This window comes from Artibeus jamaicensis, unplaced genomic scaffold (assembly GCF_021234435.1).
Source record: "Artibeus jamaicensis isolate MK-2021 breed Jamaican fruit bat unplaced genomic scaffold, CSHL_Jam_final contig_477, whole genome shotgun sequence".
NCBI classification, from domain to species: Eukaryota; Metazoa; Chordata; class Mammalia; order Chiroptera; family Phyllostomidae; genus Artibeus; species Artibeus jamaicensis.
The window spans coordinates 7,579,328-7,594,981 of NW_026521854.1; the positions used below are offsets into that span (position 1 = coordinate 7,579,328).

At 52.8% G+C, this 15,654-nt stretch overlaps 1 protein-coding gene across 10 annotated transcripts; it reads left to right on the plus strand.

Annotated features, from left to right (window-relative positions):
- The first annotated feature begins 273 nt into the window (after nt 1–273).
- TMEM221 (transmembrane protein 221) lies at nt 274–14,756 on the plus strand. Of its 10 annotated transcripts, XR_008392159.1 has the most exons (5): nt 274–698; nt 3,091–3,541; nt 4,048–4,787; nt 7,953–8,131; nt 9,924–9,986. XR_008392159.1 is itself a non-coding variant. In XM_037141985.2 (4 exons), exons 1-4 carry the CDS (start codon nt 8,563–8,565, stop codon nt 13,635–13,637), a joined length of 699 nt encoding a protein of 232 aa, XP_036997880.2. In that variant the 5' UTR covers nt 8,346–8,562; the 3' UTR covers nt 13,638–14,756. The 10 variants fall into 10 exon arrangements, 5 of the variants coding, with proteins under 5 accessions (XP_036997881.1, XP_036997880.2, XP_036997879.2 ...); XR_008392156.1 differs by having other exon boundaries at nt 3,091–4,787; XR_008392160.1 differs by lacking the exon at nt 4,048–4,787.
- The last annotated feature ends 898 nt before the right edge of the window (nt 14,757–15,654 follow it).

Consider the following 15,654-nt stretch of genomic DNA (forward strand, 5'->3'; position numbering starts at 1 on the left):
TGGTACTTAGTAGAGCCCTCGTGAACCGGGATCACTTAATGTGTTCATGAAGAAGCAGGGATTTTTACATCACATAAAGTTTTTGCACCCCTGTGTCAGTCTGCTGGGTTTCCTTTGCAATCCTGTGCAGAGTTTTTAGTGCATTTGCAGCTGTCCCTCGAGAAGGGCCCCCCCCCCCCCCCCCGGGAAGCTGCCGCTGCCCTGGGAGGCTCCGCAGAATCAGGTCAGGATCGGGCTGTGGTTTAGGCAGATTAGTGAGGCCCCAAACTGACCTCCTAGAGATTCCTAATCCTGGAGCGGCAGCCAGCCAGCAAGCCCAGGGCCACACACAAGCTCCCTCTGCCCCTTCCCCAGCCCTTAGCCAGGGCTGCCATGGCCTCCCTGTTCTCCGGTCGAGTCCTGATCCGAAACAACAGTGACCAGGATGAGCTGGATACGGAGGCAGAGCTCAGCCGCAGGCTGGACAACCGACTGGTGCTGCTGTTCTTCGGTGCTGGGTCATGCCCCCAGTGCCAGGCCTTCGCACCTGTCCTGAGGGACTTCTTCATTCAGCTCACGGACGAGTTCTACGTGCTGCGGGCGGCCCAGCTGGCCCTGGTATACGTGTCTCAGGACACCACGGAGGAACAGCAGGACCTGTTTCTCAGGGATATGCCCAAGAAGTGGCTCTTCCTGCCCTTTGAGGATGACCTGAGGAGGTGAGGTGGGAGGGGAGCTCAGGGAGGGCTTCCTGGAGGAGAGGCTCTTGCTGGTGAGAGTGAAGTATTAGTTTATAGATATATCTGGCCCATCTGGAGTTGAGCAGCCGGTATACCAGTCCATATACTGAGAACTGAGGAGAACATAGAGAAGTGCACATGCCTGTGTCCATCCAGCCCCCAGGGAGCTTGCAACCTAGTAGGGGGACAGACGTGAAACAAAGATGCAAATATATAATAGCAAACTGCAGTATTGTTCTGGAGGACAAAGGGAGGGTGCCATGTAGAGATACAAAGGGGAGATTTGCTGAGATTTGGGGGCCCAGGGGTGCTCATTGGAGGAAATGGCTTTTTAAAAATATTTTATTTCTTTTCAGAGAGGGGGGAAGGGAGGGAGAAATAGGAGAGAAACACTGATACACTGATTGGAGAGAGATATGTCGATTGGGACCTAGCCTAAAACCCAAGGATGTGCCCTGACTGAGAATCAAACCGGCGATCTTCGTTCTGGTTCCCAGGCCAGCACTCAAATCTACTGAGCCACACCAGCCGGGGCAGAGGAAATGACTTTAAAGAGAGACCCCTAAGGATGGGGGATGAGAGGATGAAGCATGAGGAAAGGGGAGGGTTTCTAGGCAGAGAGCACAGCAGAACACAGCACAAAGGATAGAAGGACAACCAATTTTGGGAGCTGTAAGTAATTCCAGGTGAGAGAAGTCAGCAGGCACCATGTCCAGCACAGCTGGGAGCCATGGAGGGCACCAGAGCTGAGGTGGTTGGAATCAAGCTCTACAAGGAGTAACCCAAAAAACGTGTTTTAGTTTGTGGCTATTTTAGAACTTTTCCCTTTTCTGCAGGAAGCCTTTCATTCTTTTTAAACCCCAACTTTTTATTATGAAAAACTTCAAAGACACCAAAAAGTTGGAAGAAGCACAGAAAGGAAATCCATGGCCACTGTTAACATTTTGCCCTGTTTGCTTTACCTACATGCATGAGGGGTTTGTCCTAAACTGTCTGAAAGTCAGCTGCAGGCTTTGTGACATTTTTCTGACTTCATTTATTTTGCTACACAATAGCAGCTGGTCATGAAGACCTTCATCCCCACCTGAGATGATCAAAGCCTGGACACTGGCTCACTCCCACTGCCCCCTGCAGCTGAGGGAGTTCTTTGCCCGGAACTGGCAACATTGCCCTCTGCAGGGCAGAGATGCCAGGGCATCATCCAACAGAACATTCACCCAGCTGGTATCTGGAGCAAGTGCCCCTGTACCCGCCCTCCACTGGCACCTACCCGCAGGATTGCCAGATAAAATACAGGATTCCAGTAGAATACAAATTTCACACAAACTATGAATGATGTTTTAGTATAAGCTTGCCCCACACATTACATGGGACATACTTATATTAAAATGTATTTGTTTATATGAGATTCAAATTTAACTGGATGTCCTGTATTTTTTATTTGCTGAGCTTGGAAACCTACTCCTGTGGGATTCTGCAAACATCATGTGCTCTCTGTGTGACAAAGGGCCACCCAGGAACAAGTGAGTGGAAATTAAGAACCCTGGGTGACTGGCCCAGTCTGGCAGCTCCCTTTAGGCTATGATGACTGTGAGGGATTCTGGCCTAGACAGGGCGCTTGGTCCTGGGTCTCCTGGGACTGGATGGCTTCTCACCGGCTCCCTCCTCATACTGTGAAGAACATTTAAACTCTTGGACGCGCCCTTGGGGGGCCTTGGAGATCAAGTCAGCACACTAATCTCTCCCACCTCAGGGCCTTTGCCTGGGCTGTGCCCTCTGCCTGAAACAGCCTTTCCCCAGTTCTCCCCCTCCTCCTTGGGCAGATCTCAGCTCAAAGGTCACTTTCTCGGAGAGGCCCTCCCTAACCACCAGCCTCTTACCCAGATTTCTTCATGGCATTTCTCAATAGTCATTCGTTCATCCTACACATATCCGGAGCACCTACTCTGTGTCCCACACTGTGTCAGGCACTAGGGACACTAGTGAATGAAAAGAAAAATGCATGCCCTCGTGATTTTATTGCGGTGAAAATGGGAAAAATAAACTATGTAACGTGTGGATGCTGAGAGGCACTGGACAGCAGAGGGATAGGGAGGTGCTGCTTTTCGAGGATGGGCCTCAATGGGCAGAGGTCTGGGGAAAATGCACTACTAGGTAGAGGGCACCGCCCCATGTACAGGCCCTGAGATGGGAGCGAGTCTGGGGTGTTGACGGAGGCACAGTGCAGAGTCCGGTGTGGCCCAGGCAGCACCGGTCCCCGGGCTTCGCCACCGCCCAGCCCGGGCAGTGCGCAAAGGAGACGCTAAGTAGGTACTAGGTAAAGGAATGAGGGGCTCCCCTGCGCGGAGTCACTGACTTGCCTGCCCCGCAGGGACCTCGGACGCCAGTTCTCCGTGGAGCGTCTCCCGGCCGTGGTGGTGCTCAAGCCGAGCGGAGACGTGCTCACGCTCGACGCGGCCGACGAGATCCGGCGCCTGGGCCCCGCCTGCTTCGCCAACTGGCAGGAGGCGGCCGAGGTGCTGGACCGCAGCTTCCTGCAGCCCGAGGACCTGGACGACCCCGCGCCGCGCAGCCTCACCGAGCCGCTGCGCCGCCGCAAGTACCGCGTGGAACGCGCGGCGCGTGGCGCACACGGCCGGGGTGGAGAGGTCGAGCCCCGGGCGGAGGTCGAAGCGGAGGGCGCGGCGGGGGAGCTGTTCTGACCCCTGGGGGGAGAGAACAGCTGGACGGGGTCAGGTCTCTGGTGCGCCCTCCCCGACTCGGCGGTCGGCAGGGGCGGGGGCTATTCGGAGCCCCCCAAGACGGAGGGCTGGCGGGCGCAGGTGAATCAGAGATGAGCCCCACCGGGGTTGGGAGGAGGGGCGGCAAGGGGACCGACCATTCTGAGTTCCCGCCTGAGCGGCGGGACAGTGGAGGAGCCGTTCCGAGTTCCCCCGGATGCGGGGAGTGGGAAGGGTCTGAGGCCCAACCCCTGGAGGGGTCAGGGTTCTGATGAAACTTCGGGGAGAAGCAGGGCGGGAACTGGAGAACTGTTCTAACCACCCCCCCCAGACCCCGCCCCGCAGGTGAAGGGTGGGGCCTAGGGTGCGGCGGGGGTCCCTCTGTGAGATGCCCTCACCCGACGGGGCGCGGACCCGGGGCCTGCCCGGGTCGTCCAGAGGCGCGCGTCTGAGCCTTCTGGCCAGGGTCTCCAGGAATACTTTTAAGACCTGGGTGAGGTGGAATGGCTACTGGTTCCAAAATGGGAAAATGCACATAAAATTGAATAACCGTGCTGGGAACGATCAGCCCCTCTTACAATAAATGAGTTTTCCATTTCGTGTACAAGATTACAACAGCGCTTCAGAGTTTATACGAGATGCGTCTCAGAACTTGGAGCCGTGGATGCCGGGGTGACCCCCACCCAAGAACCGCCACCCAAGGCCAGGAATTTCCTCATCCCTGGTGAAGCCCGAGTATTCCCGCAGAGATGGCAGAACAGAGAAATCAAAAATCACAACTCCAACCAATGAATGCATAAATAAGTGGATCAACACATCAATGTTTCTCTCTTCCTCTCTCTTTTCCTCTAAAATCCATTTTTTTAAAACTCCAGTCTTGGAACCACTTCCTGGCCATGTGACCAGAGGACAGTCACCTCCCCTCTCCAAGCCTCCTCTTCTTTCTTCTGGGAAATGACTCGAAGGCCAGGCGCTCTCCGGCGGGGCTGCCCAGAGGCCACAGCGGGAGCGGTCTCCGCTCCAGGAACCTCTTCCTTTTCCTCTGGCGCCGCCTAAAGGCGGGTGGTGAGGCGTGGTCTAGGGAGCCGACCAGGGGTGTCCTACCTTCCGGCTCTCTGGGACACATATTGTACACACAAACACTGATGAAAACTGATGCGCAAAAAAAAAAAAAGGTTTTAAGTAAATTTACAAGTTTGTGTTGGGCCTCATTCATTGCCATCCTGGCCACATGCTGCAAGTTGGACCGCACCGCACCCGATCTCCGGAAAAGATGAGGAGGTGGTGCTCCCGGCCTGGCCACTGGATTGGCCAGCGCCTCATTCGATGCGCACGCCTGCTGATCCAGGTGGGGGCATTGAGGATCCGTTGGTAACACCTGTTTCAGGTTCCAGCCAGTTTTTTCTTTGTGGACCTCAGTAAGCCCACCTGTGCATTAGACCTTGCGTGATATTGGCTCTTAAATTCAGTAATACCTAACAGGTCGTTAGGAAGAGAAAGTTTTACAATGTCCTCCTGGGGTAAACCGCAGGACATGCGACCCATCATTATCTTTATTATTATTCCCACCACACACAGTGGCCAGTCTTCCCCACCTGGGCGGTGAGGCAGGGGCTGTGTGATGTGGACAAATCACTGACCCTCTCTGAGTCTCATCCTTCCCAGTAAGGAGTTGTGACACCCCCACCCCCACCCGTTCCGGCTGTAGTGCGGAAGGCACAGCTGGCGCTTGGCCAAGCAGACAAACCCTCCCTCAGAGTGTCACTCACAGAGCGTCTCCACTCGCAGGGTTAACTTTCCAAATTGAAGCCAGACACACCAACTAGAAAGTCACCCACACACAAAGGGAAGGGCAGGGTCTTGGCATCTGTGAACATCCCTCCTCCCAGTCCCCAACAAACAATGGTGAAATCTAAGACAGTGTGGTAATGACCTTTGGCTGTGGTATGGACTTGTCTCTTTACTTGTCTGGTTTAGCTTATTTTCTACTTCCCCACCAGGCCATGAGCCCCAGAGGGGCAAGCTGGGCCTGCCTTAGTTACCACTGGGTCTCCAGAGCCTAGAACCAGTACTGGGTGGGCACCTCCTCAATGTCTGTCGGATGAATAATGTAACTGTCTTACATCCGTGTCTCTCCAATACCAGGCACAGAGCTGGGGCTTTGTTCCAAATGAGTCACTGAGCCCTGGCTCCCCCAGTTTGGGGTTTCTTTTCCTTACCTTTGCTAATGAAGGAGGCTCGGTGTGTTGGGCAAAGCCTGGTAAATGAATGAATGAGTGAACTCATTTTTGTTACAAGCGAGGAAGCCCAGGGAAGCTAGAGGACTTGCCCAAAGTCACACAGCAAAGGAGGAGGCCACTTGGAGCTGTAGGGTCACCCCTTACTTTTCCCCGAGGTCATTTTATCTAGAAAACACTCAGCTGAGGGCTCAGGACCCTTACACTCTTCCCAGAAGACCCCCCAAATCAGAAAAGAAACCTGGAAATTCAAAACTAGTATGGCTCTAAAATTGTATAGAGAAATAAATAAATAAATACATAAATAAAATTATAATATGGAGCAATGTGTCAGAGCCATGCTGCTGGTTTCGAATACTGCCCTGCCTGTGTTAAGCCACGTGACCTAGGGAGTCAGTGCACCACTCTGTGCCTCAGCTTCCTCACCTGCAAAGCCCAGGCGATGACTATGCTGTCTTTCAGACCCAAATGCACTAAGGCAGGGCTCTGATTGCAGAAGACCAGGTTGACTCATTCATGCTATTCTGGATTTATCAGGTATGTGTTACCTGTGAAACCATTTTTGGATATGATATTTCACACTTTGCAAGAATTCCAGAGCAGGAGTACCAGGCTACTCATTCATTCATGGGTGCAGCAAGCATTTATTGAGGGTCTGAGGTGTGCCGGGTGCAGTCTGGGACACTAAGGGAACACATTGGTGGACACTTCGGCAGACATCCCACTGTCCTGGTGCACCCCCCCAACAGGGGGCCCCGGACATTGGGGAACTAACTGCAGGATGCAAAGTGCTTGAGGAAACCAGAAAAACAACCGGATTCAAAAATAAGCAAAGGATATGAACAGACATCTCTCAAAAAAAAAGATACCCAAATGGCCAACAAGCCCATGAAAAGATGCTCACCATCAGAAGCCTCTGGAGAAATGCAAATCAAAGCTGCTGTGAGCTAGCACCTCACATCAGGAGGATGACCATGATCAAAAAACACAATAACAAGCGTTGGCGTGGAAATAAAGGAAATCGGAGCACCTGTGCACTGCTGGTGGGAATGTAAACTTGCACAGCCGCTATGGAAGGCAGTCTGCCAGTTCCTCAGTGAGTTAAATATAGAGTGAGCATCTCGCCCAGCCACTCCACTCCTGGTACATACCAAAAATAGATGAAAACGGGGGCTCAACTCACTGTTCACACATGTTCGTAGAAGCATGGGTCACAACTGCCAAAATGTGATAACAACCCAAGTGTCCTTCAGAAGGTGGATGTAAAAGTACCATGTGGCCCACTCATACAACGAAGTAGTGTCAGCCATAAAAAGAGTGAAGCACTGACACATGCTGCAACATGGATGAACCTCAGAAACTGCTGGGTGAAGGAAGCCAGACAGAAAAGGCCACCTTGGGGGTGATTCCATTGATATGAAATGTCCAGAACAAGCAACAAATGCAGAGACAGAAAGCAGACTAGTGGCTGCCAGGGGCTAGGGGAGAAGGGGAGTGACTGCTCATGGGGATGGGGTCTATTTTGGGGGTGATGAGAATATTCTGGAACAAGATAGAGGTGATGGGCCCGGGCTGGTGTGGCTCAGTGGATTGACGGCCGGCCTGTGAACCAAAAGTTCACCAGTTTGATTCCCAGTCAGTCCCCATGCCTGGGCTGCGGACCAGGTCCCCAGTTGGGGATGAGTGAGAGGCAACCCGTAGATATGTCTCTCACATCAGTGTTTCTCTTCCTCTCTTTCTCCCTCCCTTCCCTGTTCTCTAAAAATAAATAAGATCTAAACCCTTTACTTTGCCCCATGTGGTTTGTGTAACCAGCCTAAATACTTTACAATTACAGATTTATCTTATAGGAAAATGATAGGCATGGAACAACAACAAAAAGAACAACCCTATTTCAAGTTAGCCTCCTTGTCTTAATACCAATTGGCTCAAAAAAAAAAAAAAAGGTAACGGTTGCCACCATATGCCATTGAATTGTTTGCTTTACAAAGGGGAATTTTATGTCAGGTAAACTTCACATCCATTTTTAAAACTTTTTTTTTTTTAAGTAGCAAAAGAAGTGCAGTGCCCTGGATGGTGTTGCTAAGTGGACTGGGCACCTGGGCTGCAAAGCAAAGGGTCATTGTTCGATTCCCAGTCAGGACACATGCCTGGGTTGTGGGCCAGGTACCCAATAGGGGGCGTGCGAGAGGCAACCACACATGGATGTTTCTCTGCCTTTCTTTCTCTCTCCCTTCCCCTCTCTCTAAAAATAAATAAAGTTGTTTTTTTTGAAGAAGTGCCGTGGTTGGAACTAAGCCCAGCAGCGAAGGACTGGGGCGCCTGTTGGAGGTGAGGGTCCAGGAGGGCCGGGGCAAGGAGGAGACCCTTTTGCAAAGGCTTGAAAGAAGATGAGCAAACAGGAAATCACGAACAATTGCTGCTAGAGATCCGCAGGTAGAGACTAAGAGTCAAGGTGAATTATTTAAAAATTTGTTCAAGACTCTTTAAAAAACAAAAACAATAAAACAGGTGCTCAGGCCGGCGCGCGGGTAGGGGCGGGGTGGGGGTGGGGAGGTGGGTACTTAATGAGTTTAGGGACCTGTAGGGGTCCCTGGGTGGGGCCGCCCCGCCCTCCTCGGTCCCGCCCCTCGCCGGCCCCGCCCCGCCAGCTCCGGAGGCCGGGAGGGGGCGCCCGCAGGGTCCTCGGAGGGAGGAGGAACGACCGTCCGAAGTTTTCGCGGAGCTTCCCTGTCCGGACCAGTAGTACCCCGAAGCCCGTGAAGCCCCTCCAACTCTCAGACACCTCTGCGACCTCGCCCCCTCCTGGATCCCCGCCACCTCCAACTCCACTGCCCCGGAAAATCTCTGACTCCTCGACCGCCCCCGGCCCGCAGGACCCCCGCCATGGCCCGCTCGTACGGCGGCCGGGTGCTGGTCGCGATGACCCTGCTGGGCGTCGCGGCGGCTGTCTTGGCGGTGCTGGGCGCGCAACTGCTGTTCCAGCTGCAGGCGGGCCGCGCGGAGCTGCGGGGGCTGCGCGCGGATGGGCTGGGTCCGGAGCTGGGCGAGGGCCCGGGGCTGCCTGAGGACGCGGCCGGGGCGCTGCTGCCGCTGGCCGCGGCGCTCGCCGCGCTCACCCTGGTGCTGGCCCTCACCTGCCTGCTGCTCGCCGCGCTCTGCGGCCACCTGGGTGCGGAGCTGGCCAGGGGGCCTGGCCCCGGCAGGTAGGAGGACTGGCCCCTCCACCCGGCCCCGGGGCTGGGCGAGCCCAAGAGAGCCACTGCCCCTCTCTGAGCCTCAGGTTGGGGGAGATCTTCCCTCCCTTACCCCCATCCCTTTATCATCTCTCCCTGCCCCCCGCCTTTTTTCCACTCCTGCCTCCCTTCCTCCATTCTATATTAGTTGCAAGTTTACAGCAGCTGCAACTACCCCTGCGAACCCCCAACCACCCATTTTACATATGTGGCAACTGAGGGGTAGATAGGGCCCTGGGTCAGCTAGTGTTGAAAGCGCTTGTCGTTTAGGGAACATTAAGCCCTAAGTGCAGGAAGACCAGAGAGGAGGCCACTTCCGTTGTCCCGGTGGGAGATGAATGATGATGGCAGCTGTCAGAGACTGCCCACTGCAGACTCACAGAGCCCCGTGCCGGTCTCAAAAGTAGATCCGCAGTGCCAGCTTTTGGGAATCTGTTCCCTTCACCATTGGTAGCAAGTTAACTTCAGTTTCTTCATCTCCCAAATAAACGTATGGTCTGTAAAATAATGGCAATTAGGTGGCTAACAAGTGCTGGTAAATAACAGCTGCTTTGTGAGTGAGTGTCCAGTGTTTGAATGGATGATGTATATGGATGGGTTATGGAGGAAGGGAATGGGTGATGGATGGATGGGTGGTGAATGAGGGATGGACGAATGGACAGATGGGTGGTTGGTTGGATCCATGGACGGTGAATGGAAGATGGACAGTGGATAGATGGATGAGTTAGGGTTAGGGTTGGTGGGTCATGGATGACGGATGGATGATGAATGGCATGGATTAATGGATGGATGGACTCATAAGGCATGGTTACATGGGTGGATAGCCAGATGGTTGAATAATCGATGGGGATGGACAGACAGTAAATGGTGGTGAATATTCACTTGGAAGGATGGATGGGTCCTCACACAGATCTCGTTTCCCCCAAAGCTGGCCATCCCTCCCTCTCCTGCCTTCCCTAACCAGCCCCACCTCCTGAGCCCTGTCTTCCTGCCGCCCTCCCTCCCTTCCAGGTCTGACAGTTATTTCTACGACTGCCGCCTCCTCAGACATATCACCCTTGGCCTCTTCTGCTGTGGGGTCTCTGTCTACTTGGCAGGTGAGTAGTGGGGCATAGGACGTGGGGTGTAGGGCCCTGGGTTGGGGTGGCCAGGGATAATGGTCCCATAACTGGGGTCTGCTTCGGAGCCACCCTGCCTGTGTTTGACTCTTGGCCCTGATACTTTCTTTCTCTGAGACCTTGGGAAAATTCCTTCTATGCCTGAGTTTCCTCATCAGTACAATTGGATGATAACAATTCATTGCCTCAGAGGATTGCTAAGGGGATTTTGAGTTAATCTTGGTAAAGCCTGAAGATAGCATCCAGCCCCAATCGGGGCAGGGGGATTTGTCAATGGTCTGTGTCTTCAGAACAGGTCCGATTCGTCAATGCTCTACCCTTCTCTACCTTTGGTTTGAGCAAAATTCTCTGTGTCCTTGGTGATTTCGGGAGATAGCGTTTCAGAGGTTGCAAAAATTGTTTTAGTTACAAACAATCAGAACTTCCAGCTCAAGAATGACTCAAAGGGTGGTGGGCGTGGGGAGCACGCTTTGTAAACCAGAAATGCAATTTTAAATCCCCAACCAAGAAGCCCAGTAAAAATAATCAGCTGGGCAATCAGCTGGGCACCCTCTCTTCTCTTCTCTGACTTCTAATAACTCTTCTTAGGTCAATGTTCTCTTACCCACATGTGCTAGTAAAGGCATAAAATCATCAAGCTTCTTTAAAGAGACTCCTGACATCTTATATTTTGTTGCAATCTTGAAAAATGTGTTGGCAGTCTGCAGACCCCATGCCGAGTTGCACACAGACCCCTGGCAGCCTGATGGACAACCTGTTTCACTGGGAAAAAATGTTCACTGAATGAATGAAAAGTGGGATTAGCCATCACTGTTTTTTTTTTCTTGGTTCCACAATAGAGAAACAGAAGTTAACAAGATATACTTAAAACATGTATTTATGAGAGGTGAGCTTAGGGCTCATTGTGGGAATTTGTACATAAAGTGTAGGGAGCTCTGCATAATTTTTTACTTAATAAAATGCTCCAGATGTGGGTTGTTTTTTTTTTTTTTAAGTGAATGGGGTGATTCATGTATCTGAAAAGATCAGGCTTTGTTGGTCTTGGATGTGACCGAATCCAGGCGGTCAAATGAGGCCATCGGAAATGCCTCGTGCTTCACCTCTTCACCTGCTGTCCCTGAGAAAGATGCCTGTACCCCTAAGTGCTTTTGACAAAATGCCTCCAGCCTCCAGGCTTTTCATGAGCCAACAAAAATGTTGGAGACTTGGAGAATACAGTATCCTCCTTCTAAAATTCTAGAAGACTCAAAAGGGAAAAAAAGGTAACTGTGTCAGTTTCATTAGGCATTAAATTAAGAATTCATTCGGCTCCCGTTTAGATTCTTTCTGAGGTTAGGTGAGCTCACTTGGCAAGAATTCCCCAGCATGTCCAGCCAGTCCTCCATTTGTTGCTAACCGCAGACAAAAGAATGATTATAAAGACCTTTTCAGAAATGGTTAGAGTGGCGCACTCTTTCTCTGTCTTGAACACATCTGGGCCTTCCCCTCTCTCCTACCCCAGGCACATTCTCTCTGCCTTTTAAAATTATTATTCATTTATTTTTACAGAGAGGGGCAGAGGGAGAAAGGGAGGGAGAGAAACATCAATCAGTTGCCTCTCACTTGCACCCCAACTGGGGACCTGGCCTGCTACCCAGGCATGCGCCTCGACCGGGAATTGAACCGTCCACTTATTGGTCACAGGCCAGCACTCGATACACTGAGCCACACCAGCCAGGGCTCTGGTTTTCTTTTTTCTAAGCTCTAAGTTCCCTTCTTTTGTCTCTAACTTATTTCCTGAACCCACACAGCCCAGCTGGCTCACCTTTTCTAACTCTGACTTTCTATGTAAACTTCCTCTTATAATTTGAAAAAAAAATGTTTAGAGCAAAAATTCCTTGACCTCACTTTAATATGCCATATAGGATGCAATGTGGTATCTTCAAAAGCAAAAGAGAAGAGCAGAGAAGGCATAAAAACACCCCACAAAGTGCCAAGAAGTCCTCTATCAGCCACGGGCTTCTCTCTTACAAGTTTCCTGGAGACTGCAGTAAGAAATTCCTGGGTCCTCCTGTCCCAATTGGCTGAGCTTGAGGTCATGTGAAAGCCCTGCACCAATCACTACAACTAGAGAAGCAACGTTCTGACAAATCAAGCCCAGAACTAAGCACATCACTGACGCCATAGGGGTGGGTCAGAGTTCCTAGACCAGCCCTCAGGGTAGGGGGAGAGACTGGACTGGCAGTTTTCAATGGGGGTTGATTCTACACCCCAGGGAATATTTGGCAATATCTGGAGACATTTTTGGTTCTCACAACAGGGTGGGAGGAGGTAGACACTGGTAAATGTCCTACAGTGCATGGGATAGTCTCCACAGTAAAGAATGGTGCCAACTGGATGCTGGACAGGGTGACAGGGAACCAACCAGTACAGGTCCTCAAGGTCGGGTTACCAACTGCCTTGTTCAGACCAGCAAACAGGAGAGGAGCAGCTGTGACTCCCTCAAGGTCACAGGGATTCAGGAATTCTGGTGGGAGTTGAGAAAGGACCAGATGAGTTCATCCATGTGTCTACCCTGTTGGTCAGTTTTGAATGACGGCCCCTGTCTTTGGAAAGCTCTCCCATGGCTTGGAGAGCAAATGTTTATTGACTGAATAAATGGAAACGTTTCCTTCCCCAGGACTGTCTATCTACGCCCTGCTGCTCTTTGAGATTGAGACAGGAGCAGCAGCCGCCTCTATCCTCGGTTTGGGTGCCCTGGCCTTGGTGGCCGTGCTGACCCACACTCTGCTCCGGGCCGCCCGGGCCACCCGCCGTGGCCTCCATGAGTTGTCCCCACCGCATTTTGAAGACGACCCTGTCCGCTCTGCTGAAGTGTCCAAGGCCAGACCCGGGGCTCCACCCCAGCAGGGTACCCACCATCAAACCCCCTATTCATTCTGCCCAGAACCTGGGGACCCTCTCAGACCCTCAGTCACTGCCTCAGCACCTGCAGCTGTGGGCGGGGGCCGGGAGAGCAGCCTGCCTGTATCCCGCATGCACCGGACACTGTTGGCTGGTGGGGGACATTGGGAAGGGGTCACCCATGAGATGCGTAGCATGCTGGGCCACAAGTCAAGGGGTTTGGGGAAAGACTCCACACTGGTATGAGCTCAGGGATCAGGGTTAGAGAGCTGGTGTCAGGCAACAGAAAGAGCACTCTGTAGAGATATATCCAGGATCAGCCACAGTAGCAGTACAATTTGATTTATCTTTCAGTTCACAGCATCCCTGGCTTTGTCCTCAAGGTTGCCTCATGGCACAATATGGCTGCCAGGCTCCAGCCTTCATGTTCTTACTCAGAAAAGTAGAAGCCAGGGCTGGCTCAGCATCTTTTGGAAGTCTTCCTGGTAGGCCTTGAGTCCTTTCTGTCTGTACCTCACTGACCAGAACAGTCACATGGCCACACCTTGCTGCAGGGGAGACTGAGAAATGTAGCCGAGCAGACAAATGAGGTTCTGTGATAGGAAGGAAGGGAGGGTGGGGCTTAGCCAGTGGCTCTCTAAATGTCCTCATCCATTTTACAGATGAGGAAACCGAGGCCCAGAGAGGGGCAGTGACTCACCAGGGGTCCCCCGGCCAGTACTGAGCATCAGAGCCAGGATTCGAACCTGGGTCCTGTAACTCCCATGCTGCTGACAGTGCAAGTCTCTGCGACTCCTTCCGGTCTGTGAGCCTTTGAAACCCTTGTGTGCAGAGCTCAGAGCAGCCCAGGGCCACCGCACCCCTAAAGGACTGCGCCCAACTCCTGGCTGTGGGTCTGTGGCGGAGGGCCTCACCACTCTGCGTCTCAGTTTCCTTGTCTGTAAAACGGGGACAGAATCAGTCCCTCTGCCTAGGGCTCCCATGAGACTCTGTGCAAGCCATTCCAGGGGCCTGGGCACAGAAGATCATCCGCGTGTGTCGGCCTGTGACGCTCTCAGTTGGGGCACCTGGTCGTTGGGGAAGATGGGTTGATGGCCAGATTCTGGGTCTCTGACACGGAACTGACAGGCCCAGAGTGGATGACTCGGAGCCCCAGGGGTCTCCAGAGGCCCTGGCCCTGCCCCTGTCTTCTCTTCCAGGACCTGGAAGTAAACTCTGACCCTCACTGTCTCCACGTGTCACTTGAGCCACACCCGAATGTGCTTTATGGCCAAGCCCAGGCTTGGGGGAAGGGGTAGGGTGACAACAGTGAAGGTGGGGAGGGTGGGAATAGGAGATGGGATTTGCCCCTTGTAGATCTGCCTGAAAACCATCTCCCACAAATCTTCATGCATGTAAATTTCACTGGGTGTGGGGATAACGTCATATCCCACCCCTACCCCAAATGTATGGATGTCCCCACAAGTCTTCCAGCCTGACCCCTCCTGAGCCACATGGGGACTCTAGGGCCCAAAGGAGCAGAGGAGGTTCAACCACAGCAAAGGAAGCCCCTCAGGACCTTTCCCAATGAGCAGAGAAGTGACAACAGCCGGCAGGGAGGCCTGGTCCCTAAGCCTGACCCCAGGAAGAGACTCAGTTATCTCAGGCCTGGGTGTCCCACCAGCCTTGGCCATCTCCCTGGGTTCCCAGGAAGCTGCAGACTTCCTCCTCACCAGTGGAGTGGGGTCAGGTGAGCATCCCACAGGGCACCTGAAATGTGGGTGCCGGTTAGCACAGGCTCTCGGCACGTGTGATGACTATCGACAGAGGATAAAATAAGAATAAATGTTACGTCTTTATTGCATGCCAGGTATTGCAGGCATGGGTCGGGTGCTTTCCTGTCTCTAGTTATTCTTCAGAACAACCCCACTCATGGATGGGGAAACTGAGGCCTGAGAAGTGAGGCCACATAGCAGCAATGGCTAGAATCCCATCACACAGGGATCCAAGACAGAGCAGGTGCCTGAGGAATACTGGAGACCCCAGTTTCTGAGAACTCCTTGGAACGGGGCAGGCCTTGAGGACGCAGGATGGAGGAGAGAGGAAAGAGGGAGGGAAGGACCCGGCTGGCTGCCAGTGTGGGGGGCCCCCCTGGACTGCTCAGGGGAACTACAGGCTGGACCCCTTGGCCTCATCCCCAGGGCCAGGATTAGGTGGGAGTACAAAATGTAAGGAGGCCTGAAAAAATTGAATACAGGAGTTCAAACAAACCCTTGAATGTGCATGCTCACGGCAGCACTGGTTGCAGTCACCAAGTGTCCCATGAGCTGATAGGATGGACCGAACGTGGAATGGAGATCGCTCAGCCATCAAAAGCGATGAAGTGCCGACACAGGCTACAACGTGGATGAACCTTGGAAACATCACAATGAGTGAAAGGAGCCAGACACACTGGTCACATATGTATGATTCAATCTGAAATGTCCAGAACAGGCAAATCCACGGAGACAAAGCAGGCTGGTGGCTGCCAGGGGCTAGGGGAGGGAATGGGAGAGAGATTGCTAATGGGGTTTCCCTTTGGGGTGATGAAATGTTCTAGAAGTAAAGAGGTTAATTCACTGCTCAGGGTCACCAGTTAGCAGTGGAGCTGCAACCTTGTCTCCCCAGAAACATCCCTCTCGGCACCCAGGTTCCTGTGATGCCTGGCTCTCAGCACCCAGGGGCGAGCCAAAGGCAGGAAAAGTGAGGCTTCGCTCCCTCTG

Bases quoted from the DNA above. Each gene is read 5' to 3' on its own strand.
- TMEM221 (XM_037141983.2), top strand. From the start codon at position 8,563: ATGGCCCGCTCGTACGGCGGCCGGGTGCTGGTCGCGATGACCCTGCTG. The intron at 8,883-9,923 runs GTAGGAGGACTG...CCTCCCTTCCAG, and splicing joins AGGGGGCCTGGCCCCGGCAG to GTCTGACAGTTATTTCTACG. The intron at 10,010-12,689 runs GTGAGTAGTGGG...TTCCTTCCCCAG, and splicing joins GGTCTCTGTCTACTTGGCAG to GACTGTCTATCTACGCCCTG.